Raw genomic sequence first — 23,377 nt, forward strand, 5'->3', positions numbered from 1 at the left:
TAAAGTTGCTGACGCTCTCCACCGTTAATCCCCTTTTGAGGTCTGACTCATGGACCTTCTGCTTCCTCCTCCAGTAGTCAATAATAGGCTTTTTGGTTTTGCTGACATTGAGTGAGAGGTTGTTGTGGCACCATTCAGCCAGAATTTCAGTCTCCCTCCCATATGGTGATTCATTACTACCTTTGATTCAGCTAACAACAGTTGTGAGCAAACTTAAATATGGCATTGGCAGTGTGGGATTTCAGTTTTTGTACCTCCTGCACGACAGTAGCGGCAAGAACATGACAAGGCCCGCATGGTGGGGATTTTTGATGATAGCTGCCGCCTTACTGAGGCAGTGCACCTGGAGAGAGTGTGAATAGTAGGGAGGGCTGTGCCACTGGTGCATTGGGATGAGGTCACTACTCTCTTTTTTCCTTAATTCTTCAAGTGCCAGAGGAAGAACCCTCACTAATTTTTATAGATGCACTGTAGAAAGCATTCTTCTAGGGTGCATCACAACCTGGTATGGAAGTCGTCCTGTCCAAGACCGAAAGAAGCTGCAGAAGATCGTGAACATGGCACAGCACATCCCACAAAGCAATCTTCCATCCGTGGACTCACTTTACACCGCACGCTGTTGGAGCAGTGCTGCCAGGATAATCAAGGACACCACCCACCCAGCCAACAGACTTTTCGTCCTTCTTCCCTCCGGGAGAAGGCTTAGGAGCTTGAAGAATCGTATGGCCAGATTTGGGAACAGCTTCTTTCCAACTGTGATAAGACTGCTGAACGGATCCTGACCTGGATCTGGGCTGTACCCTCCAAATATCTGGACCTGCCTCTCGGTTTTTTTGCACTACCTTACTTTCCGTTTTTCTATTTTCTATTTATGATTTATAATTTAAATTTTTAATATTTACTATCAATTTGTAATCCAGGGAGCGGGAAGCGCAGAAGCAAATATCGCTGTGATGATTGTACGTTCTAGTATCAATTGTTTGGCGACAATAAAGTACAAAGTATAAAGATGAATGCATGGAGGAGAGTCAATGAGGTTTATCTCCCTTCTTCATTATGTCTATAAAGGATCAAACAAGCTACGTGCTGCCAGAGCGAATCCCACACAAACAGGGGTGTTGCTGCTGGCTGGGAGTACTGGAGGTTGCTGGCTGGTGGTAAGAATTCCCAGAAGGGCCTACAGGGAGGTACTGAGCAGGTTTGGGGGCGGCCCACATCTAACCAGTTGTAAGTAGTTTTAAAATTGTCCCTAGTAATTTCTAAAGTAATTAAGATATATTTAATATATAAATATCAAAGAAGGTTCACCAGATTGATTCCTGGGATGGCAGGACTTTCATATGAAGAAAGACTGGATGAACTGGGCTTGTACTCGTTGGAGTTTAGAAGATTGAGGGGGGATCTGATTGAAACGTATAAAATCCTAAAGGGATTGGACAGGCTAGATGCAGGAAGATTGTTCCCGATGTTGGGGAAGTCCAGAACGAGGAGTCACAGTTTGAGGATAAAAGGGAAGCCTTTTAGGACCGAGATTAGGAAAAACTTCTTCACACAGAGAGTGGTGAATCTGTGGAATTCTCTGCCACAGGAAACAGTTGAAGCCAGTTCATTGGCTATATTTAAGAGGGAGTTAGATATGGCCCTTGTGGCTACGGGGATCAGGGGGTACGGAGGGAAGGCTGGGGCGGGGTTCTGAGTTGGATGATCAGCCATGATCATAATAAATGGCGGTGCAGGCTCGAAGGGCCGAATGGCCTACTCCTGCACCTATTTTCTATGTTTCTATGTTAAATAGATAAACATATAGTATTTAGAGGGATCATATATTTCAATGACAATACGCCCATCAGACAATCAGGCCATTTGTCCCATTGAATCTGCTCTCCCATTCCACTGCTCTATTATCCCTCTTAACCCCATTCTCCTGCCTTCTCCCCGTAACCCTTAACACCCTTACTAATCAATAAACCATCAACCTCCGCTAAAAATATACTCAATGAATTAGCCTCCACAGCCATCTGTGGTAATGAATTCCACAAACTCACCACCCTTGGTCTAAAGAAATTCCTCCTCATCTGTTTTAAAGGGACATCCTTGGATTCTGAGGCCGTGCTCTCTGTTCCCAGACTCTCCCAATATAGGAAACATCCTCTCCATATCCATTCTAGGCCTTTTAAAATTTGATAGGTTTCAATGAGATCCCCCTTCATTCTTCTAAACTCCAGCGAGTACAGGCAAGAGCCATCAAAAGCCTTTAATTCCCAGGTTCACTCTTGTGAACCTCCTCTGGACACTCTCTGATGTCAGCACATCCTTTCTTAGATAAAAAGCCCAAAATTGTTCACGATATTTTAAGTGCGGTCTGACCAATGTGCCTTATAAAGTCTCAGCCTGACCTCTATGAACTGAGAGAAAATAATTTGTTGTTTGGTAATACTAATTGTCTAATTAAGTTAAAAAATACTGAAGTAAGATTTGAACAATATATTTATTGGTCTATGTTCCATGAAAACATCCTTACATCCTTGTTCAAATAACCCCACTAACATCGTGTACTTGTCATTCTGGTGTGCTGATCAAGCTTCCCCTTAATGCATCTATGTTATTCACTTCAACTACTTCTTGTGGTGACAAGTTCCACATTTTGACCTGCTGAGCGAGGAAATGTCTCCCGAATTCTCTGTCAGCAAGCCACTGATTAACTTCCTATTCTTAGTGCTCTCGATGAACCCAGTGACTCTGGCTTGTTGAATAAACTAAAATAAACACGCTCGTATCTATTGCGAGGCTTGCATCAACTCTGATTTAGCGGTCAATCAAACTTACTAAAAAAAATCTGCAGGATTTCATTAATATTAGCTTTTCCGTGTTCACTCGAGACTACAGAGATTAACCCTTGGTAGTAAGCTTTTGGGGCACAATAGGTTTTCAGAGGAATGATACACCATCTGTGGGACACAGTGGGACAAGTGATCTTTTGTGTGTTTGTTTTGTAAGATTTTAAATAGTAATTCCTAAGAAGTGACCTATGATCTATTCAACTATTTAGATGTATTTGTTTTTGCTGCTTGAGGAAGTGGCAAAGGAACAATCCAATAAATTGCCTTTCTGATGAAGGGCCTTGGCCTGGAATGTCAACTCTTTATTTCTTCCCATAGGACATGATTTCCTGACATCAGTTCCTCCAGCATTTTGTGTGTTACTCTGGATTTCTAGCATCTTCATAATCTATTGTGTTTATTAAGAAAAAGCACCTCATTTTTGTTACAATAGGTCCAGCAGTTAATACTCTGCCTGATCATCGATAATCATTCAAAATTCTTTCCATTCTTCGGGATCAGAATTATTACACTAAAGCACTGACTTAAGTGATGTGATGTTTGCTGTCTAGCGGCAGAACTGTTACTATAGCTTACAGGAATACATAAGTAGTGCAAAAGAAAAGGAATAGTGAGGTACCGTTCTGAAATCTGATGACAGAGGGGGAGAAACCGTTTCTCAATCATTGAGGTAGGGTCTTTAGGCTCCTGTACTTCCTCCCCAATGGTAGTAATGAGAAGACAGCATGTCCAGGATGGTGAGGATGCACTTGTTTCTTTTCCGTTTAATATGCGTTCTTATTCCCTCTTCACCATCTCACTCTTTCTACCACTTTCTACTTCATGAAGGCAAGAGATTCTGCAGATGCTGGAAATCCGGAGTAACAAACAGAAAATGCCCGAGGAAATGCGGGGGAGGGGGTTGACGTTTTGGTTCTTTGAATGGGTTCCATGGTCCTTCTCTGTTTCATGGCTGTCTTTGAATCTCAGGGTTGTATGATGCATGTGTACTTTGATAATAAATACATGTTGAATCCTTTAAACAGTTGATATTTCTGGACGACGGGTCTCAGCCTGAAACGTTGACTGTTTATTCCTTTCTATAGATGCTGCCTGATCCGCTGAGTTCCTCCAGCATTTCATTTTCATGAAGTACAGCGTGTTAAATTACCTAAAGCCAAGCTGAAACTGGAACAGACATCAATATCTATAGACAATAGCAAATTGCTGCCAGTTTTACAATCTTACAAATGATACTTATTATGATACCCCTCCAGAATTAGAGAACTACAAAAAAAAACTCGAATAATTTGGTGGTGCCAGACTAGTAGATTTTCTGACTATTGGATATTATTTGAGTTGCCCCAACATACTTTTATTCCTTTTTTTACATAGAGCATAGAAAAACACAGTGCAGGAATAGGCTCCTTGGCCCATGATGTCTGTGCTGACCTTGATACCAAATTAAACTAATTTATCTATCTATATGATCCATATCCCTCCATTCCCTTCATGTACATGAGTCTGTCTAAATGCCTTTTAAATGTCAGTATCATATCTGTCTCCATCACCACCCTTGGCAACACGTTCTAGGCACCTGTCACCCCTCACACCGTCCTTTAAACTTTTCTCACTTGAAAGATATCTCCTCTCCCATTTGACAATTTGTCCTGTAATGTTTGATGGTAACTTTTCCAATAAATCTGAAGAGTTTAAAGAAAGTTCAGGAAACAGAAGCTGGTGAGTTGCAACCAGTAAATCTCAGCATGTCTGTCCACAAACCTACCGACATTCCTAACTTCCCATGTTCCCAAATTTAACCTTGCCTGTAGCCTTGGCCTGTGCTCCCAAAGACGCAGAATATGCAGAGTGCGAGCCAGAAACTAAACCAACAGGATCTCTGAATAATCCGATGAGATGATCGGAATGTTACTTTATGAGCAAATTACAAACAATCAACGTCACTAAAGCTAATTGAATGGCCCTGATCATATTGATGTGAATAGGAACCGCTGTTATGGTTCTTGACTAGACTTCATTGGCCTTTCAATATTTGGTAGGTTTCAAATTCTCCTAAACTTCAGCAAGTACAGAGGAAACCCACGTGGCCACAGGGAGAATGTGCAAACTCCACACAGATCGCACCCGAGGTCGGGATTGAACCTGCGTCTCTTGTGCTGTGAGGCAGCTGTGCCACACTAATGTTGACCAAAGGTCATCCTTCCAGAATACTGATTGTGCTTCTTGGCTCATCTTCGTGTTTGACCTGCTGACTACTTTCAGTATTCAAAGTTTAAAGTATATTTATTATCAAAGTATGTATACTTTATACAACCTTGAGATTCGTCTCCTTACTGGCAGCTAAAAACAAAGAAACCCAATAGCACCCATTAGAAAAGAAAATCGTCAAACACCCAATGTGCAAAGAAAAAAAAAGGTGGTGCAAACAATAGGAAAATAACATTCACAACTGAAGTTTATGAAAGAGAGTCCACAAACATGAAGCTAGACATCACTGCAGATTCAGAAGCAGGACACAGCCTCAGCATAGCATAGAGCTGTGTAAACGTCGCGGAGCAGTGAAATGAGCCAGCCATCCCTTGCCTCTGGCCCTGAAATTCTGAACTTTTAAATCTGGCCTGGCGATTTAATCGTCCAGACCTTGGATTGTTCCTTACCCTTGGACCTGACTCCTGCTGCTTCGATACGCTATTTAACGGTGCCCTACCGCCTTAATCTGTCCTGTACCTGACCTTTCTAATTCGGTCTGCTGCTGAAATTGATTAAACCTCGGGTCTTTCCTCGCTCTTGGGCCTGGGTTCGGCCTCGGTTCGGCCGCATCAAATCGCCTCCGAGTCCGCTCCAACAATGGCGAAGCATTGACTCACTTCCCGCTTTTGTGCCCTGCCGCAACAGTACTGCACCTTCAAGACTTCAGTTCCCACAGCAAAAATGCCAGGTCGTACAGGCGGTTCAAAAGCTCAACTTCAAAAGAAGCTACAGGTTATTGTTTGCAGTGATAATTTACCAGAAAAACAAATAAAGTTTTGCAAACACAAGGAAATCTGCAAAAGCTGGAATTTCAAGCAACCCACATAAAAGTTGCTGATGAACACAGCAGGCCAGGCAGCACCCCTAGGAAGGGTACAGTCGATGTTTCGGGCCGAGACCCTTCGTCAGGGCTAACTGAAAGAAGAGCGAATAAGAGATTTGAAAGTGGGAGGGGGAGGGATGAAGCCAAGAGCTGGACAGGTGATTGGCAAAAGGGATATGAGAGGATCATGGGACAGGAGGTCCGGGAAGAAAGACAAGGGGGGGGGGGAAGCTCAGAGGATGGGCAAGGGGTATAGTGTGAGGGACAGAGGGAGAAAAAGGAGTGAGAGAAAAAGAATATGTGTACATAAATAAATAACGGATGGGGTACGAGGGAGAGGTGGGACATTAGCGGAAGTTTGAGAAGTCAATGTTCATGCCATCAGGTTGGAGGCTACCCAGACGGAATATAAGGTGTTGTTCCTCCAACCTGATTGTGGCTTCATCTTTACATTAGAGGAGGCCGTGGATAGACATGTCAGAATGGGAATGGGACGTGGAGTTAAAATGTGTGGCCACTGGGAGATCCTGCTTTCTCTGGCAGACAGAGCGTAGGTGTTCAGCGAAACGATCTCCCAGTCTGCGTCGGGTCTCGCCAATATATAGAAGGCCACCGGACACAGTATATCACCCCAACTCACAGGTGAAGTGTCGCCTCACCTGGAAGGACTGTCTGGGGCCCTGAATGGTGGTAAGGGAGGAAGTGTAAGGGCATGTGTAGCACTTGTTCCGCTTACAAGGATAAGTGCCAGGAGGGAGATCAGTGGGGAGGGATGGGGGGGGCCGAATGGACAAGGGAGTCACGTAGGGAGCGATCCCTGCGGAAAGCAGGGGGGTGGTGTGAGGGAAAGATGTGCTTAGTGGTGGGATCCCGTTGCAGGTGGCGGAAGTTACGGAGAATTATAAAGTTTTGAGTTGTTTTCTTTGTTTTGTTTACCGTCAATAATTAGTTGCTGAGCTTCACCAGTGCCATCTTAAACTGGAAGTTCTTATTTTACTTCATATCTCTATTCTTTGTGGGATTTTGCCTTCAGTAAACAACTGGGACCTGGATTTCTTTTCTATCAACCCACCGTGATAAGATATGAATATATGTAAACATCTGAGTTGTCCTCAGTTAGCTCTTCCAGAGGCCAAAGAATTGCAAACTGGATTGGGTTGTATTCTGTCCCCCTGAACCAGGGCTTTCACAATGTATTTGCTCCAAGAGAAATGCAGAGAGCAGCACAACTGCTGTACACGGTCTTTCGCTCAGGCCTAATTACACTCAGTCAGCCACATTGTTTACATGCCTGACACCAGACTCCTGACACCAACCCTCTGAACCCTGTCACAGCAAGAGAACTCCAAGTGCACAAATGAACCACTTCTAAAATTGTTCTTACAGCCTCCTCAGCAATGTGAAGCATCCCTAATGACATCTTGAAACTCAGGTCTCTATTGTTCAAAACGAAGAAGACAATAGGACGTTGGAGCACAATTAGGCCATTCGGCCCATTGAGTCTACTCCACCATTTGATCATGCTGATTTATTTCCCTTTCAACTCCATTCTTCCTGTAATTTTTGATGCCCCTACAAATCAAGAACCTAGCAACCTCCACTTTAATTATACCCAATGATTTAGCCTCAGCAGCCACATGGAATGAATTCCACAGAATTACCACCCTCTGGCTAAAGAAATACCTCCTCGTCTCTGTTCTAAAGGGACGACCTTCTATTCTGAGCTGTGCCCTCTGGTCCTAGACTCTCTTACTACTGGAAACATCCTCTCCACTCAATCTACACCTTTCAATATTTGGTAGGTTTCAATGGGAACCCACCCTCATTCTTCTAAACTCTAGTGAGCACAGGCTCAGAGTCATCAGATGTTTTTCATATGTTTAACGCTTTCATTCCTGGGTTCATTCTCCTGAGCCTTCTCAAAACTTATTCCAAGGCCAGTACATCCTTTCTTAAATATGGGGCCCAAAGCTACTCACATTAAGGGCGAGGCATTTGAACTAGTATTGAGAACTTCTGCTGGAAAGGTTACAGAGTGGGACAGCTAGTGGAGCTGTTGCCTCTCAGCCCTAATCACCGAGGTTCAATTCTGACTCTGTTACTGTCTTTGCAAGTTATCCCTGTGGCTGACTGGGCTTAACAAAACCTTGACATATTTCTATAGATGCACAGAGGAGAGTATCTTAACTGGTTCATCACAGCCTGGTATGGAAACAAAAAAATGGTGGATACAGTCTCTCCATCACAGGAAAATCCCTTCCCACCATTAGAATAATTTGCAAAGAGTGCCACCACCAGAAACCATCAAGGACCCCCACCATCTAGGCCATGCTTTCTTCTCGATACTACCATCGGGCAGGATGTACAGGAGCTTTAGGTCCCATACCACTAGGTTCAGGAAAGGTTATTACCCTACACTATCAGACTCCTGAAATATCATGTCAGGAGAATGAGATCCTTAATTAGAGATACAGCACGGTAACAGGCCCTTCTAGCCCAATGAGCTTGCACTGCGCATTTACACTCGTGATCAATTAACCTACTGACCCGAATGTCTTTGCAATGTGGAGGACACCAGAGCATCTGGAGGAACCCTACACAGTAACAGGGAGAATGTACAACCCCCTTACTGACAGCTGCAGAACTGAATCTGGACTGCTGGGGCAGTAATAGTGTTGCGTTAACTAATACACTACTATTCCACCTGCATTCTCCTGGACTGATCTGTCCTGCTGTGTGAATAAAGACCTTTATATTTCCCAATTACAGCTCCCACGTGGCTTAGCCTGAGTCAGTCACAACAGCAGAGTCTGAACACGAGATTCTATAGATGACGGAAATCACATACAAAATGCTGGAGGAACTCAGCAAGCCAGGCAGCATCTATGGAAAGGAATAAACAGTCAATGTTTCGGGCTGAAATGGTGTCTCCAACCTCCAGTAATTTCTCCTCTCTCCCCCTTTCTTTTTCATTCTCCATTCTGGCTCTCCTTTTACCCCAACCCTTCTCACCTGCCCATCACCTCCCTCAAGTTCCCCTCCTCCTTCCCTTTCTCCTATGGTCCACTCTCCTCTCCTATCAGATTCCTTTGTCTTCAGTCCTTTAAGTTTTCCACCCACCACCAATCTTTCCCCTCAGCTGACCACACCTATCACTTGCCAGCTTGTACTCCTTTCTCTCCTCCCACCTTATTCTGGCTTCTCCATTCCTTTCCAGCCCTGGTGAAGTGTCTCAGTCCGAAGCATCAGCTGTTTGTTCCCCTCCATTGATGCTGTTTGACCTGCTGGCCAGCATTTAGCAGAATGTGAAGTCCCACACTGGCCTTGACAGTCACCACAGCACCCACATACCAAGTCATCCTTAACTGTCTATGAAGGAAAATAATACCGATTGTTATTTTTAAAGGTCTAAAATTAGCTTGCAACCACAGAGTGTAAGAACTTTTGGTTGACTATGCTCCAAGAGTGCGCATTTGCTTACACTGCAGTGCTTGCCACTTCCGCCTAATGACATCAAAACCCCACGCCAGGAAAAATGTACTGGGAAGTTCCAAGATGAACAAACAAAATGACTGATACACTCAGCATGCCAATGCTACCTCAGCAACTCTGAGAGCTCCACACCACAGATCTGACTTCCTGAGATGACTGATGCTGCAGGGCTTTTAGGCGCAAAAACCGCGGCTTGTAGGGATTATTTGGAGTTGTGAATTTAGCAGATATTAATTCAATTCTTCAGTTCTCAATGTAAATTGCAAGCAGTAATCAGATTGAAGTTAAAAGTACAGGTTAGCAAACAAACAACTCTGGCCAAAGAGCACAGGCTGTTGGCCCATAGTGACAGGCTGCTGCTAAGAGCTATAGTTTGCAAAGTGAAGTGACCATGTATATATGTACACGTACTTATCATAATTCACAGTTTTTCTTTTCTCTCTCTATTACCATGCATTGCATTGTAAGACCACCGCAAAGCCAACAAATTTCACAACATACTCTGGGGACATCAAACCTGATTCTGATTCAGTCGTTGGGATCTTTGTCTATTCAGAGTCAGCCCTCACTTTGAGTGTCTAGGATCTGCAGATGTGCAATTCAAAGGAAGCACTGTCAATGCAAATATTGAAGTAAACAATGTCCTTGTAGCTATTGAAACTGTACTGAATTACCAGCCACACACACAAAATGCTGGAGGAACTTAGCAAGTCAGGCAGTATCCGTGGAAAGCAACAAAGAGTCAACGTTTCACGTTGACACTCTTCTTCAGGATCTGAAACATCGACAGCCCTGAAGATTGGTCTTGGCCCAAAATGTTGACAGTTTGTTCATTTCCATTGATGCTGCCTGACTTGCTGAGTTCCTCCAGCATTTTGTGTGTATTGCTTTGGATTTCTAGCATCTTCAGAATTTCTCATGCTTTTGAATCACCTGCTGTTACTTTTGATTTTAAGGGTATTAAAATGTGATGCACTTTGAGTTTGGGAAACTCTGCTGAGAGGGTCTCCAGGAGAATGCTTGCTTGTTGTGATGAATAGCGACCTTTTATATCACCAGCTTCAATATCTCTCTGGTGACTTGGACCACAGTCACAATATTGCTCACCAGAAACTTGCATACTTAATTGTGGCACTAAACACAAGACAGTATTTTAGGTATTTGTGGGGCCTTATTTAAATGTTTTAAAATGATTTAAAAGTAATCAGTGATGCTGACTCCAATGTGGTGGAGGTAGTGAGTGCTTTGCTTGTAAAACCATACACACAGTGTTTACATGTTGAGCATCTGAGCTGGTGGTATAAATTAATTGTTGCAGACTATGAAATTGTTTGCATTTTTGAAAAGCAGATGTTTTATGACATTCCCATCCAATCAGGATTCCAATAGGAACACTCACACACAAGGTGCAGACCGAACTGTGTGTCCCAAGCATAAAAAGTACATCTCACCCTTTAGGGACTAGACTCACCTCAACCATTAGTGTTGGCACAAGTCTCATTTTAACCAGAGTCTGGATAAAGTTGTCAAGATCATCTCCTGAGGATATTGTTGGATTTATTAGATAGACCTTTATTTGATGGAACAAAGATTACTGGTTCTAATCTCTGAGTTTTGATATCAACATTATGCATTACCTTTGACATCCTCCAATACCTTCATATTCTTTATCTAGTACTTAGCCTCTAAGGGTTCCCCAAATGAGATTTAACCTTGTTCTATATAAGTTCAATGTAACATCTCTATAACCTCCTTACAGAAGGTTGCCTCACATTCTGTCTGGGCGGTCTCCAATCCAATGCACTCCCCCTCTATCCTCGCTCTCCGGTACTGTCCAGACCCTCTCACGCACACCCTTCTTTCACCACTCCCCAAGGCCTGACATCTCCCAGTTTCTTTCTGCTCCACAATCTACTCCACACTCTTATCAGGAGGAATTTCTTTAGCCAGAGGGTTGTGAATCTGTGGGATTCTTTGCTGTAGATACCAAGTCATTGGATATATTTAAAGCAGGGTGGGGGGGGGGGGTTGATAGGTTCTTGGTTGGTCAGGGTGTCAAAGGGTATGGGGAGAAGGTGGTAGATGCTTGGAGCTGAATGCCCTCAGAACCGTGGAGATGCATACTGTCTTCGGGAGAAATGTGTCCCCTCTCATGCATATGGCAGGCTTGACATGGTCTCCGCTTCCACTTCGATGGAGACCACATGGTGTCCGGGATCATTGCCAGGCCCAGCACAAGCAACTCGCCCTGTACCAGGGAATGTATCGGCTTCAGGTACTCCTGAGCAGAGCCTAAGATGATGTAGCAGCCATGGTCAGTGCACAGGAAGAGGCCAATTAGTGTCCTGCCATCAGTATTCCTGATCCACATGCTCTTTTTCAGCAGGCTCTCCAACGTGTGCCTGGCATGTGAGCATGACCCATCACTTCTCTGGGTTTACTGTGCCTCCAGTCCATTACACTGAATAATTCTCCATTTTCGCCCATTCTAGACACTACTTCAATTGCTGGCACCATCACCATCTCATGACTCAGTTATTGCATGGAGTATAGGAAATAAGGTGGGTGATCTTGTGGCACTTTTACAGGTTGTCGGGTATGATGTTGTGGTCATCTCTGAATCATGGCTGAAGGATGGTTGTAGTTGGGAGCTGAATGTTCAAGGTTACACATTGTATAGAGGCTAGAAGGTAGGCAGAGAGGGTGGTGTGGCTCTGCTGGTAAAGAATGGCATCAAATTACTAGAAAGATGTGACATAAGGTCGGAAGATGTTGAATCCTTATGGATGGAGTTAAACTGTGAGGGTAAAAGGACTCTGGTGGCAGTTACTGTATATACAGGCCTCTGAACAGTAGCTGGAATGCAGACTACAGAACACAATGGGAAATAGAGAAGAAGTGTCAAAAGGGAAATGTTATGATAGTCATAGGATATTTTAACATGCAGGTACACTGGTAAAATCAACTTAGTAATGGATCTCAAGACAGTGAATTTGTTGAATGCCTATGAGCAGCTTGTCATTGAGCCTACTAGGGAATCAGCCACACATTTTAATTCCACATCCCATTCCCATTCTGACATGTCTATCCACAGCCTCCTCTACTGTAAAGATGAAGCCACACTCAGGTTGGAGGAACAACACCTTAAATTCTGTCTGGGTAGCCTCCAACCTGATGGCATGAACATCGACTTCTCTAACTTACGCTAAGGCCCCACCTCCCCCTCGTACCCCATCTGTTACTTATTTTTATACACACATTCTTTCTCTCACTCTCCTTTTTCTCCCTCTGTCCCTCTGAATATACCCCTTGCCCATCCTCTGGGTCCACCCCCCCCCCCCTTGTCTTTCTTCCCGGACCTCCTGTCCCATGATCCTCTCGTACCCCTTTTGCCTATCACCTGTCCAGCTCTTGGCTCCATCCCTCCCCCTCCTGTCTTCTCCTATCATTTTGGATCTCCCCCTCCACCTCCAACTTTCAAATCCCTTACTCACTCTTCCTTCAGTTAGTCCTGACGAAGGGTCTCGGCCTGAAACGTCGACTGCACCTCTTCCTAGAGATGCTGCCTGGCCTGCTGCGTTCACCAGCAACTTTGATGTGTGTTGCTTGAATTTCCAGCATCTGCAGAATTCCTGTTGTTTAGGGGATCAGCTATTCTGGATTGGGTGTTGTGTAATGAACCGGAGGCAATTACAGAGCTTAAGGTAAAGGAACCCTTAGGAGGCAGTGATCACAATATGATTGAGTTCAACTTGAAATTTGATAGGGAGAAAGTAAAGTCTGATGTAGGGGTATTTCAGTGGGGTAAAGGAAATTACAGTGGTATGAGAGAGGAGTTGGCCAAAGTAAATTGGAAGGAGATGCTGGTAGGGATGACAGCAGAGCAGCAATGGCGTGAGTTTTTAGGAAAAATGAGGAAGGTGCAGGATAGATGTATTCCAAAAAAAAAATACCCAAATAGCAAAATAATACAACCGTGGCTGATAAGGGAAGTCAAAGCTAATGTAAAAGCAAAACAGGGCATACAACAAAACTAAAATTAGTGGGAACATAGAGGATTGGGAAGCTTTTAAAAACCTACAGAAAGCAACTAAAAGAATCATTAGGAGGGAAAAGATGAAATATGAAAGCAAGCTAGCAAACAATATGAAAGTGGATAGAAAAAGCTTTTTCAAGTACATAAAAAATAAAAGAGAGATGAGAGTGGATATAGAACTGCTAGAAAATGAGGCCGGAGAAATAACAACCAGGGAGAAGGAAATGGCAGATGAACTAAATGAGCATTTTACATCAGTCTTTACTGTGCAAGACACTAGCAGTGTGCTAGGTGTTGAAGGGTATGAGGGAAGAGAAGTATGTGCAGTTACTATTACAAGGGAGAAGGTGCTCAAAAAGCTGAAAAAGCTCAAGGTGCATAAGTCACCCAAACCAGATGAACTGCACCCTATGGTTCGGAAAGAGGTAGCGGTAGAGACTGTGGATTAACGATCTTTTAAGAATCATTGAGCTCTGACATGGTTCTGGAGGACTGGAAAATTGCAAATGTTACTCAACTCTATAAAAACGAAATTATAGACCAGTTAGCCTGACCTCAGTGGTTGGGAAGATGTTGGAGTCAATTGTTAAAGATGAGGTTATGGAGTACTTGGTGACACAGGACAAGTTAGGACAAAGTCAGTGTGGTTTCCTTAGGGGAAAATCTTGCCTGATGAACCTATTGGAATTCTTTGAGGAGATTACAAGTAAGGTAAATGCAAGGGATTTTCAGAAGGCCTTTGACAAGGTGCCACACATGAGGCTGCTTACCAAGATAACAGCCCATGGTATTACAGGAAAGTTACTGGCATGTTAGAGCATTGGCTGATTGGTAGAAGGCTGCGAGTTGGAATAAAAGGATCCTTTTCTGGTTGGCAGTCAGTGACCATTTACAAATTTGCTGATGATACAGCTATTATTGGTAGAATCTCAGGTGGTGACAAGAGGGTGGACAGGAGTGAGATAGGCCAACTAGTGGAATGGTGCTGCAGCAACAACCTGGCACTCAATGTCAGTAAGACGAAAGAGCTGACTGTGGACTTCAGGAAGAGTAAGACGAAGGAGCACATACCAATCCTCATAGAGGGATCAGAAGTGGAGAGAGTGAGCAGCTTCAAGTTCCTGGGTGTCAAGATCGCTGAGGATCTAACCTGGTCCCAACATATTGATTTAGTCATAAAGAAGGCAAGACAGCGGCTATACTTTATTAGGAGTTTGAAGAGATTTGGCATGTCAACAAATACACTCAAACACTTCTGTAGTTGTACCGTGGAGGGCATTCTGACAGGCTGCATCACTGTCTGGTATGGAAGGGCTACTACACAGGACCAAAAGAAGCTACAGAAGTCTTTAAGTCTACTCAGCTCCATCTTGGGCACTAGCCTACAAAGTACCCAGGACATCTTTAGGGAGCGGGGTCTCAGAAAGGCAGCGTCCATTATTAAGGACCTCCAGCACCCAGGACATGCCCTTTTCTCACTGTTACCATCAGGTAAGAGATACAGAAGCCTGAAGGCACACACTCAGCGATTCAGGAACAGCTTCGTCCCCTCTGCCATCCGATTCCTAAATGTACTTTGAAGCTCTGAACACTCCCTCACTTTTTTTTAATATACAGCATTTCTATTTTTTCACATTTTTAAAAAATCTATTCAATATACGTAATTGATTTACTTGTTTATTTATTATGTTTTATTTTATTTATTATTATTATTTTCTCTCTCTGCTAGATTATATATTGCATTGAACTGCTGCTGCCAAGTTAACAAATTTCATGTCACGTGCTGGTGATAATAAACCTGATTCTGATTCTGGTGTTCCGCAGGGGTCGGTGTTGGGACCACTTCTTTTTACGCTGCATATCAATGATTTAGATGATGGAATAGATGGCTTGGTTGCCAAGTTTGCTTGGTGGAGGGGCAGGTAATGTTGAGGAAACAGGACAGCTGCAGGTTGAGTCGGTGGTGAACAAGGCAAATGCAGTGTTAGCACTCATTTCAAGAGGGCTAGAATATAAGTGCAGGGCTGTGATGCTCGACTGCTTACTCCTTTCCACGGATGAGATGAAGGGCCTTCATTGGCGCTCTAACCGCCAGCAGTGTACTGGGCAGTAAGTAAGCAGATCCTTGAAATGTTCCAAACCATCCACCATGAGTTTGATTGTGAACTCCAGCCCATTGCCATTTTTGATATTAGAAAATTAAAAGAGGATTGTGGCGTATGATTGAATTGAAAATTGAAATGGGTAAAGTGCATGGTTTTACTTACCGGATAAAATGTTGAGTTGCAATTCTTGAAGTCTGTGGTGAAGACACAATCTAAAAAAGAAATGAGCAAAAAAGGTGATTGTGGCATTGCAGGAATAATATAGTTTTATTTCGCATCATGGTTGGTGAGGACTTTGTGACCCAAAAGGCCTATTCCTGAGCAGTACTATTCTATGTACTTATAGTCATAGAACCATAGAGCTGTACTGCACAAAACAGGGCACTTGGCCCAATCTGTCCATGCCGACCAATATACCCACCTAAGGTAATCCCATTTACCTGCATTTGACCCATATCCTTCTAAGCTTTTCCTGTCCTTATGTCTTTCAAATGTTGTTATTCTACTTCCCCTGGCTGCTAGTTCTCTCTACCCACTAACCTCAGAGTGAAGAAGTTCTCTTTTAAATGTTACACATTAAACATATGTCTTCTAGGCTTTGATTCCCTTTCCCTGGGAAATAATGTAACCTTCTTATGATTAACAACAAAAAAATCAATTGCCTTTCTTGCAATTTGTAAAGAGGTAACCCTCTGAAATAATAATACATATTGGTATGAGGCAGATCAATAAATGAACATCAATTTTCATTGCAAGGAAGGGTATTTTGCCTTTCTAACAACATGGTAGGAGATCATTTTGCCCCGTGAGTCTATGTCAACCTCCAATGGGGAAAGCAGAGAAAAAAAACTCTTTTGCTAATCTTTTTTTAAAGACGCAACATGTACTGTAACTATTAAAGAAAAATAAAAATTTCTTGTAGTGTCTGGCATCTGCAGTCTCCTGTGTCTCCAAGACACTACAGATACTGGAATCTGGAGCAAACAACAATCTCTTGTTAGAACTCAGTGGGTTGAACAGCAAATGTGAGTGTAATAAAAGGAGACGATTATGTACTTCATAAATTAATTTCGGAGACCAAGCAGGTCAAGTCATTTTGACATTAAAATGTGACCTAAAAGTAAACATGGGTTACAAAATACACGTGGACTAAGATGTTAACTGTCCTGTGCTATCACCAGTGGGATCATCAGTTGATCTGCCACCTGTCTTCAGGAGTTTCGGCCCGCTTATGATCAAGACTCCCTTGAGGTGGTGGGCCAGCAGTGCTAAAGCACCACCTCCCACTAGTGAGTTTAAAAACTTGGCATCTGCCTCTATCAGAGTTGTTGGTCGCTTCCATCCAACAGATAGTCTGCTCTTCAGCTGTCCATGCAACTACTGAAGGGTTTGCAACTGTCTGACTATCTGCCCCTCTGGACATACTTGGTCCACACCCATGCTGATATATGACGCAAACATGAACACGAGGAAATCTGCAGATGCTGGAATGTCAAGCAACACACATAAAAGTTGCTGGTGAACGTTAGTCCTGATGAAGGGTCTCGGCCCAAACCGTCGACTGTACCTCTTCCTAGAGATGCTGTCTGGCCTGCTGCGTTCACCAGCAACTTTTATGAATATTATAAATGAATTAGCTTACTCTAATTTTAACACCTATAAAGCTGTGGCTTGAGAGGCACTTCAAGTACTGTGAGGAGTTTTGGGACCCTTATCTAAGAAAGGATGTGCTGGCAGTGGAGAGGATCTAGAGGAAGTTCATGAGAATTATCCTGGGAAGGAAAGGGTTAACACATGAGGAGCATTGGATGGCTCTGGGCCTGTACTTGCTGGAATTTAGAAGAATGAGAGGGGGATCTCATTGAAACCTATCGAATAATGAAAGACCTTGACAGAATGGACGTGGAGAGATTATTTCCTGTAGTGGGGAAGGCTAGGACCTGAGGTCACAGCCTCAGAAAAGAAGGACGACCCTTTAGAACAGAGCTGAGGAAGAATTTATTCAGCCAAAGGGTGATGAATCTGCAGAATTCATTGCCACAGATGGCTGTGGGCACCAAATCATTGGATATATTTAAACTGGAGGTTGACAAGTTCCTGAATAGTAGATGCCTCAAATGTTATGGGGAGAAGGCAGGAGAATGGGGTTGAGAGGGATAATAAATCAGCGATGATGGAATGGCAGAGCAGATTCAATGGGCCAAACGCCCTAATACTGGTCCTATGTCTTATGGTCTAAATATGCATAACAAGGCCTCTCGAGAACAGCAACGTTCTCACTGGATAATTCCACTGAAAATAACCTGATTCAGTAGATATAATTTTAGACAAGAGACAATGGCAACAATAGATAATGCAGGCCAAGATTTTACAATAGGCAGTTCAGGATACGATGCCAGCTGCTTCATAATATTTTCATCAATTCAATCATTGCTTCCACCCACTATCTCCTGCCCCACCCATCACAGGGGATTTCCAAAATCAAAAAGATCAGTTTCCAAGTAACTTGTCGAACTGCTGCTCACTGTCAATGACAAAAGGTCTGTTGAGTAAGATTAAATTATTCATCCTCAGAAATGCCTGACTGCTAAGTCTGTGGCTGGAACGAGACCATCAGCTGATGTTGGGTGGATTAAACGTGGTGTAATGCTTTGGAATTTTAGGTTTTCTTAGAAGATATGAAACCAGTTAGCAGCGATTAAATCAACAGAATTAACAAAGAAAAATTGCATCTCTACCTACTGTACGAAGTGTAAAACCTAAGTACATACGTGTTATATACTACCCCAAGATTCATTTTCTTGCAGGCATTTACAGGGAAAAAAAGAAATACAATGGAGTTTACAAAAAAACCATAAACAGACAAAGACTGACAAACAATGTGCAAAAGAAAACAAAACTGTACAAACAAAAATAATACTGAGAACATGAGCTGTAAAGAAACCTTGAAGGTGAATCAGTTCAGAGTTCAGGAGAGTGGTTATCCATGCCAGTTCAGGAGACGGAGCAGGAGCTCCCAAGTTTTTTCATGTTATGAATTCCTACCATTGACTGAGGGGTCCATGGACCCCTGGTTGGAGGTTGATAGCAGTTCATGAACATGGTGGTGTGGGGCATAATGCTTCTCTACCTCCTGACCAATGGTAGTAGCAAGAAGGGGGCACAGTGGGGATGGCGGGTGGGTATTTTTGCTGATGGACGCTGTTTTCCTGAGGCAGTTCTCCATGTAAATGTACTCAGCAGTGGGAAGGGCTTTGCCTGTATCCATCACTTCCTGTAGTCTTTTCTGTTGCTGGGCATTGGTGCTTCCATACCAGGGCGTGTTGCAACCAGCTAGGGTACTCTCCACTGTGCAACTTCTTGAATGGTTGAGAAGAATCAGGGGAGTGGTTGTCTTGCTCCTAATCTGTGTGGTCAGCAAGTGTATACTAGGGCAGGGGTCCCCAACCTTTCTCGTACTGCGGACCGGTCGACGGTGGGGGGGGGGTAGGGTTGCCAACGTACAAGAGTAGCAGTCAAATACGTTGGGTTTACCCTGAGAAAGACTACAATGACCATGAAGCCTTGCGCGGGCACCAGTGGGCATGCGTAACTTGTGCATGCGTTTACGTGCCGATTTCTTAAAAATTGTTTTTGCCGATTCTGTTGTCGGTGGCGGCGGCAGCGGGGTGTGTTAATCACGACCGGAATATAGGTGATAAGTGGCTAATACACTCAATTTCGTTTCTAAAACTGTTTATCTAACGAATTTAATATTAAACACACAGCGCATACTTTCCTCGCATGAATATAGCGATAAGACAATTATCAGGGGAGGACAGGGGAGCTTGAAGTGTTGAATGAACTTCCAGTAGAAGTGGTAGAGGCAGGTTCGATATTATCATTTAAAGAAAAATTGGATAGGTATATGGACAGGAAAGGAATGGAGGGTTATGGGCTGAGTGCAGGTCGGTGGGACTAGGTGAGAGTAGCGTTCGGCACGGAATAGAAGGGGCGAGATCGCCTGTTTCCGTGCTGTAATTGTTATATGGTTATATAAGTCACTTATAATAGCATCATAACATTTTAAGTAACGTTTGGATATCAAACACCACAGCGCATATTTTCCTCGTATGAACATATAAAATCATTGCAACGTACCAATATCGCTGAATCAGTGGGAGCCCTGGGCTTGTTTTCCTGCAACGAGACGGTCCTATCGAGGGGTGACGGGAGACAGCGATACTCGAAGGGGGTTCCTAATGTCCAGTCTATTCTGCAATGTAGTTTTCGTTGCATTCATTGCAGAGATATGTTGGAAATGGAAGCAACGTTTTCAGTGCTTTCCTGACTATCTCAGAATATTTAGCCTTGACTTTGATCTGGAATGCCGGCAAAGATGTTATGTCAAACATACTTTTCAGCCCGCCATCATTTGCAAGCTCGAGGAGTTGATCTCCTTCCCGCGCTGACATGGATGACGCACAGGTAATGACCATGCGTGTGTTCAAGCTCAACAGTGGGCGTGACAGGGAATGAGGAAAGGTGCAGCTGCTCCTATCGCCAAATCATATCGTTTCCTTGCGGCCCGGTAGCGCATGCCTTGCGGCCCAGTTACCGGTCCGCGGCCCGGTGGTTGGGGACCGCTGTACTAGGGCACCCACAAAAGGTAAGCCTACTCCCGGCACAAACAAGAGAGAATCTACAGATGCTGGAAATCCAAGCAACACACAAACAAAATGCTGGAGGAACTCAGCAGGCCAGGCAGCATCTATGGAAAAAAGTACAGTCAATGTTTCGGACCGAGACCCTTGTGCAGGACTCGGCCTGAAACGTTGACTGTACTTTTTTCCATAGACGGTGCCTGGTCTGCTGAGCTCCCCCAGCATTTTGTGTGTGTAGCCTATTCCAGGCCAAATGTTTGGGGTCCTAACATTGGTGAGTCTCTGTTCAAGGCCTAGTGTTCAAGTTTCTGTCATCAGCAAGCGGTTTAGGTCTCACCATCGGTGAGACCAGTTTGGGGCCTAGTGGTCAGGGTCTGACCACTGGCGAGACCAGAGTTTGAGGCCTAGTGTTCTGGATCCTGTCATGCGAGAGTCCAGCATTCGAGGCCTTTTGTTTGGAGTCCTCATTTGTCGTTGGTAAGGCTTGCGTTGATACTGAAGATCAAAGCCTGAAGATCGACTGGAAGACCAAAATTCTGGGTCTGTGAACCCCTGCTAGACTGCTGGGGAAGCCAATGTCTGTGAATCCACAAGTCTGCTGGCGGCTGAAGACGGCCTGTGGCAGGTTTGGAGGGCAGTGGATGTGAGTGGTGGGTGGGAGAGAGGAACGGGGGAATGGGGTATGTTTTGCTGTTGTATGTTGTGCTTCGTGTTGTTCTGCTGAGTATTGTGGGCATGCTATGTTGGTGTCAGAAAGTGGGGCGACACTTGGGGGCTTCCCCCCATCACATCATTTGGTTTTAAATGCAAATGACACATTTCACTATGTCTTGATGTACATGTGCTAAAGAAAGGGATCTGAATCTGAATGCATTGCCTGGGTACGTGTATGTGGAGAATAATATTGACTGACAGCATGTTGTGGCCCGTTATTTATTTATTTAGTGATTCAATGTGGAGTAGGCCCTTCGACCAGGCCGTCCCAGCATCCCCTGACAAACCCGATTAACCCTAACCTAAACATGGGACAATTTACAAGGACCCAATTAACCTGCCCGGTTCGTCTTTGGACAGTGGGAGAAGCACCTGGGGAGAACCCATGTATTCCACGGGGAGGATGGTTTGCCACGAGTGCCCATTACCTCTCAGCATTTTCTCTGGTGAGGTTCACAGCTTCGGGGCTTTTATCCACTGCCACGGCAAAACCCTGCAAAGCAAAACATTTAATCAGAACAGGGATCCTTTGATCCTGACACTAAATATATGGTATCTTTACCTCTCCCTGCCCCTCCGTTTTTGGCAGGCATTGCTCCCTCCACAATTCCCTTGTCCCTCCCCACTAATCTTCCTCCTGGCACTTATCCCTGCACATGGCCCAAATGCTACTCCTGCCCATTCACTTCCTTCCTCACCTCCATTCAGGGGCTTCAGAGGCCCGTTGTAAATGGGGAACCGCTTTGTCGAGCACCTGCGCTCCATCTGCCAAGAGCAGAACTTCCCAGTGGCCAAACAACTTAATTGCGATTACCATTCCTGTTCTGACATGTCGGTCCATGGCCTCCTCTTCTGGCAAGATGAGGCCACCCTCAGGGCGGAGGAGCAACACCTTATATTCCAAACTGATGGCATGAAAATCACTATCTCCTTCTGGTAAAAAGAAAATTCGCTCCCCCTCCCCTCTTCTTCTACTCTGGCCTCTCACCTCTTTTCACCTACCACCTCCCCCTGGGTCCCCTCCTCCTTCCCTTTCTCCTATGGTCCACTCTCCTCTCCTAACAGATTCCTTCTTCTCCAACCTTTTATCTTTCCAATCCATCTGGCTTCACCTATCACCTTCTAGCTATCCTCCTTCCACTCCCTCCACTTTTTTTATTCTGGCATTTTCTCCCTTCCATTTCAGACCTGAAGAAGGATCTTCCCCAAAATATTGACTCTTTATTCATTTCCATAGATGCTGCCTGACCTGCTGAGTTCCTCCAGCATTTTGTGTGTGTTGCTTTGGATTTCCAGCATCTGCAGAATATCTCGTGTTTACATTTAATCAGATAACTGAATGGAGCAACACAACTATCTAAAACCGGAATAGGACCATAAGACATAGAAGTAGAGTCAGGCCATCCGGCCCATCTAGTCTGTTCTGACAATCATTCCATCACAGCTGATTTACAGTACTGTGCAAAAGTCTTAGGCTGAAGAGATCGTGGAGGCATTCAAGAATCAAGGAGATCATTCAAGAAACACTAGATGCTGGAATGGAAAATTGCAAATGTCACTCCACTCTACAAGAAGGAGGAGAGGCAGAAGAAATGAAACTATAGGGCAGTTAGTCTGACCTCGGTGGCTGGGAAGATGTTGGAGTTGATTGTTAAGGATGTGGTTTTGTGGTGCTTAAGGTACATGATACAATAGGCCGTAGTCAGCATGATTTCCTTAAGGGAAAGTCTTGCCTGACAAATAACAAGCAGGGTAGACAAAGGAGAATTGGTTGATATTGTGCACGTGGATTTTCAAGAAGGCCTTTAATAAGGTGCCACACATGAGTCTGCTTAACAAGCTACGAGCCCATGGTATTACAGGAAAGATTCTAGCATGGATAGATCATTGGCTGATTGGCAAGAGGCCTTGCTGCCAGTGACTATTGGTGTTTCACAGGGGACTCTGCAGAGAGTGATGCAGTCAGCCCAGCGCATCTGTAGTTGTGAACTTCCCATGACTCAGGACATTTACAAAGACAGGTGTGAAAAAAGAGCCAAAAGGATCACTGGGGACCTGAATCATCCCAACCACAAACTGTTCCAGCTGCTACCATCCGGGAAACGGTACCGCAGCAAAAAAGCCAGGACCAACAGGTTCCAGGACAGCTTCTTCCACTGGACCATCAGACTGATGAATTTATGCTAATACAGCTGTGCTTCTATGTTATACTGACTGTCCTGTTGTACATGCTATTTATTATAAGTTACTATAAATTGCACATTTAGACGGAGAAATAACAAAGATTTTTAGTCCTCATGTATATGAAGGGTGTAAGTAATAAAGTCAATTTAATTCAATTCAATGACTTGGCCTCCACAGCCGTCTGTGGCAATGAATTCCACAGATCCACCACCCTCTGGCCAGAGCCATTACACGTTCCTGATACGTTAACCCTTTCATTAATCGCAGTAATAAAAATTTATGCTAAAAAA

General features: G+C 44.1%; 1 protein-coding gene across 11 annotated transcripts in view; it reads right to left on the reverse strand.

Annotated features, from left to right (window-relative positions):
* hemk1 (HemK methyltransferase family member 1) overlaps positions 1-23,377 on the reverse strand; it is a 201,545-nt gene that overhangs the window by 97,963 nt on the left and 80,205 nt on the right. For all 11 annotated transcript variants that reach the window (XR_011889354.1, XR_011889355.1, XR_011889357.1 and 8 more), the window contains 2 exons: positions 21,332-21,396; positions 15,709-15,758 (listed from right to left, as the gene is read on the reverse strand). Coding sequence is in view for 5 of the 11 variants with exons in the window: in XM_072280297.1 (XP_072136398.1) it covers positions 15,709-15,758; positions 21,332-21,396 (115 nt within the window). In the remaining 6 variants the exon portion in view is untranslated. The remainder of the gene's footprint in view (positions 1-15,708; positions 15,759-21,331; positions 21,397-23,377) is intronic.

This window comes from Mobula birostris, chromosome 16, assembly GCF_030028105.1.
Source record: "Mobula birostris isolate sMobBir1 chromosome 16, sMobBir1.hap1, whole genome shotgun sequence".
NCBI lineage: Eukaryota > Metazoa > Chordata > Chondrichthyes > Myliobatiformes > Myliobatidae > Mobula > Mobula birostris.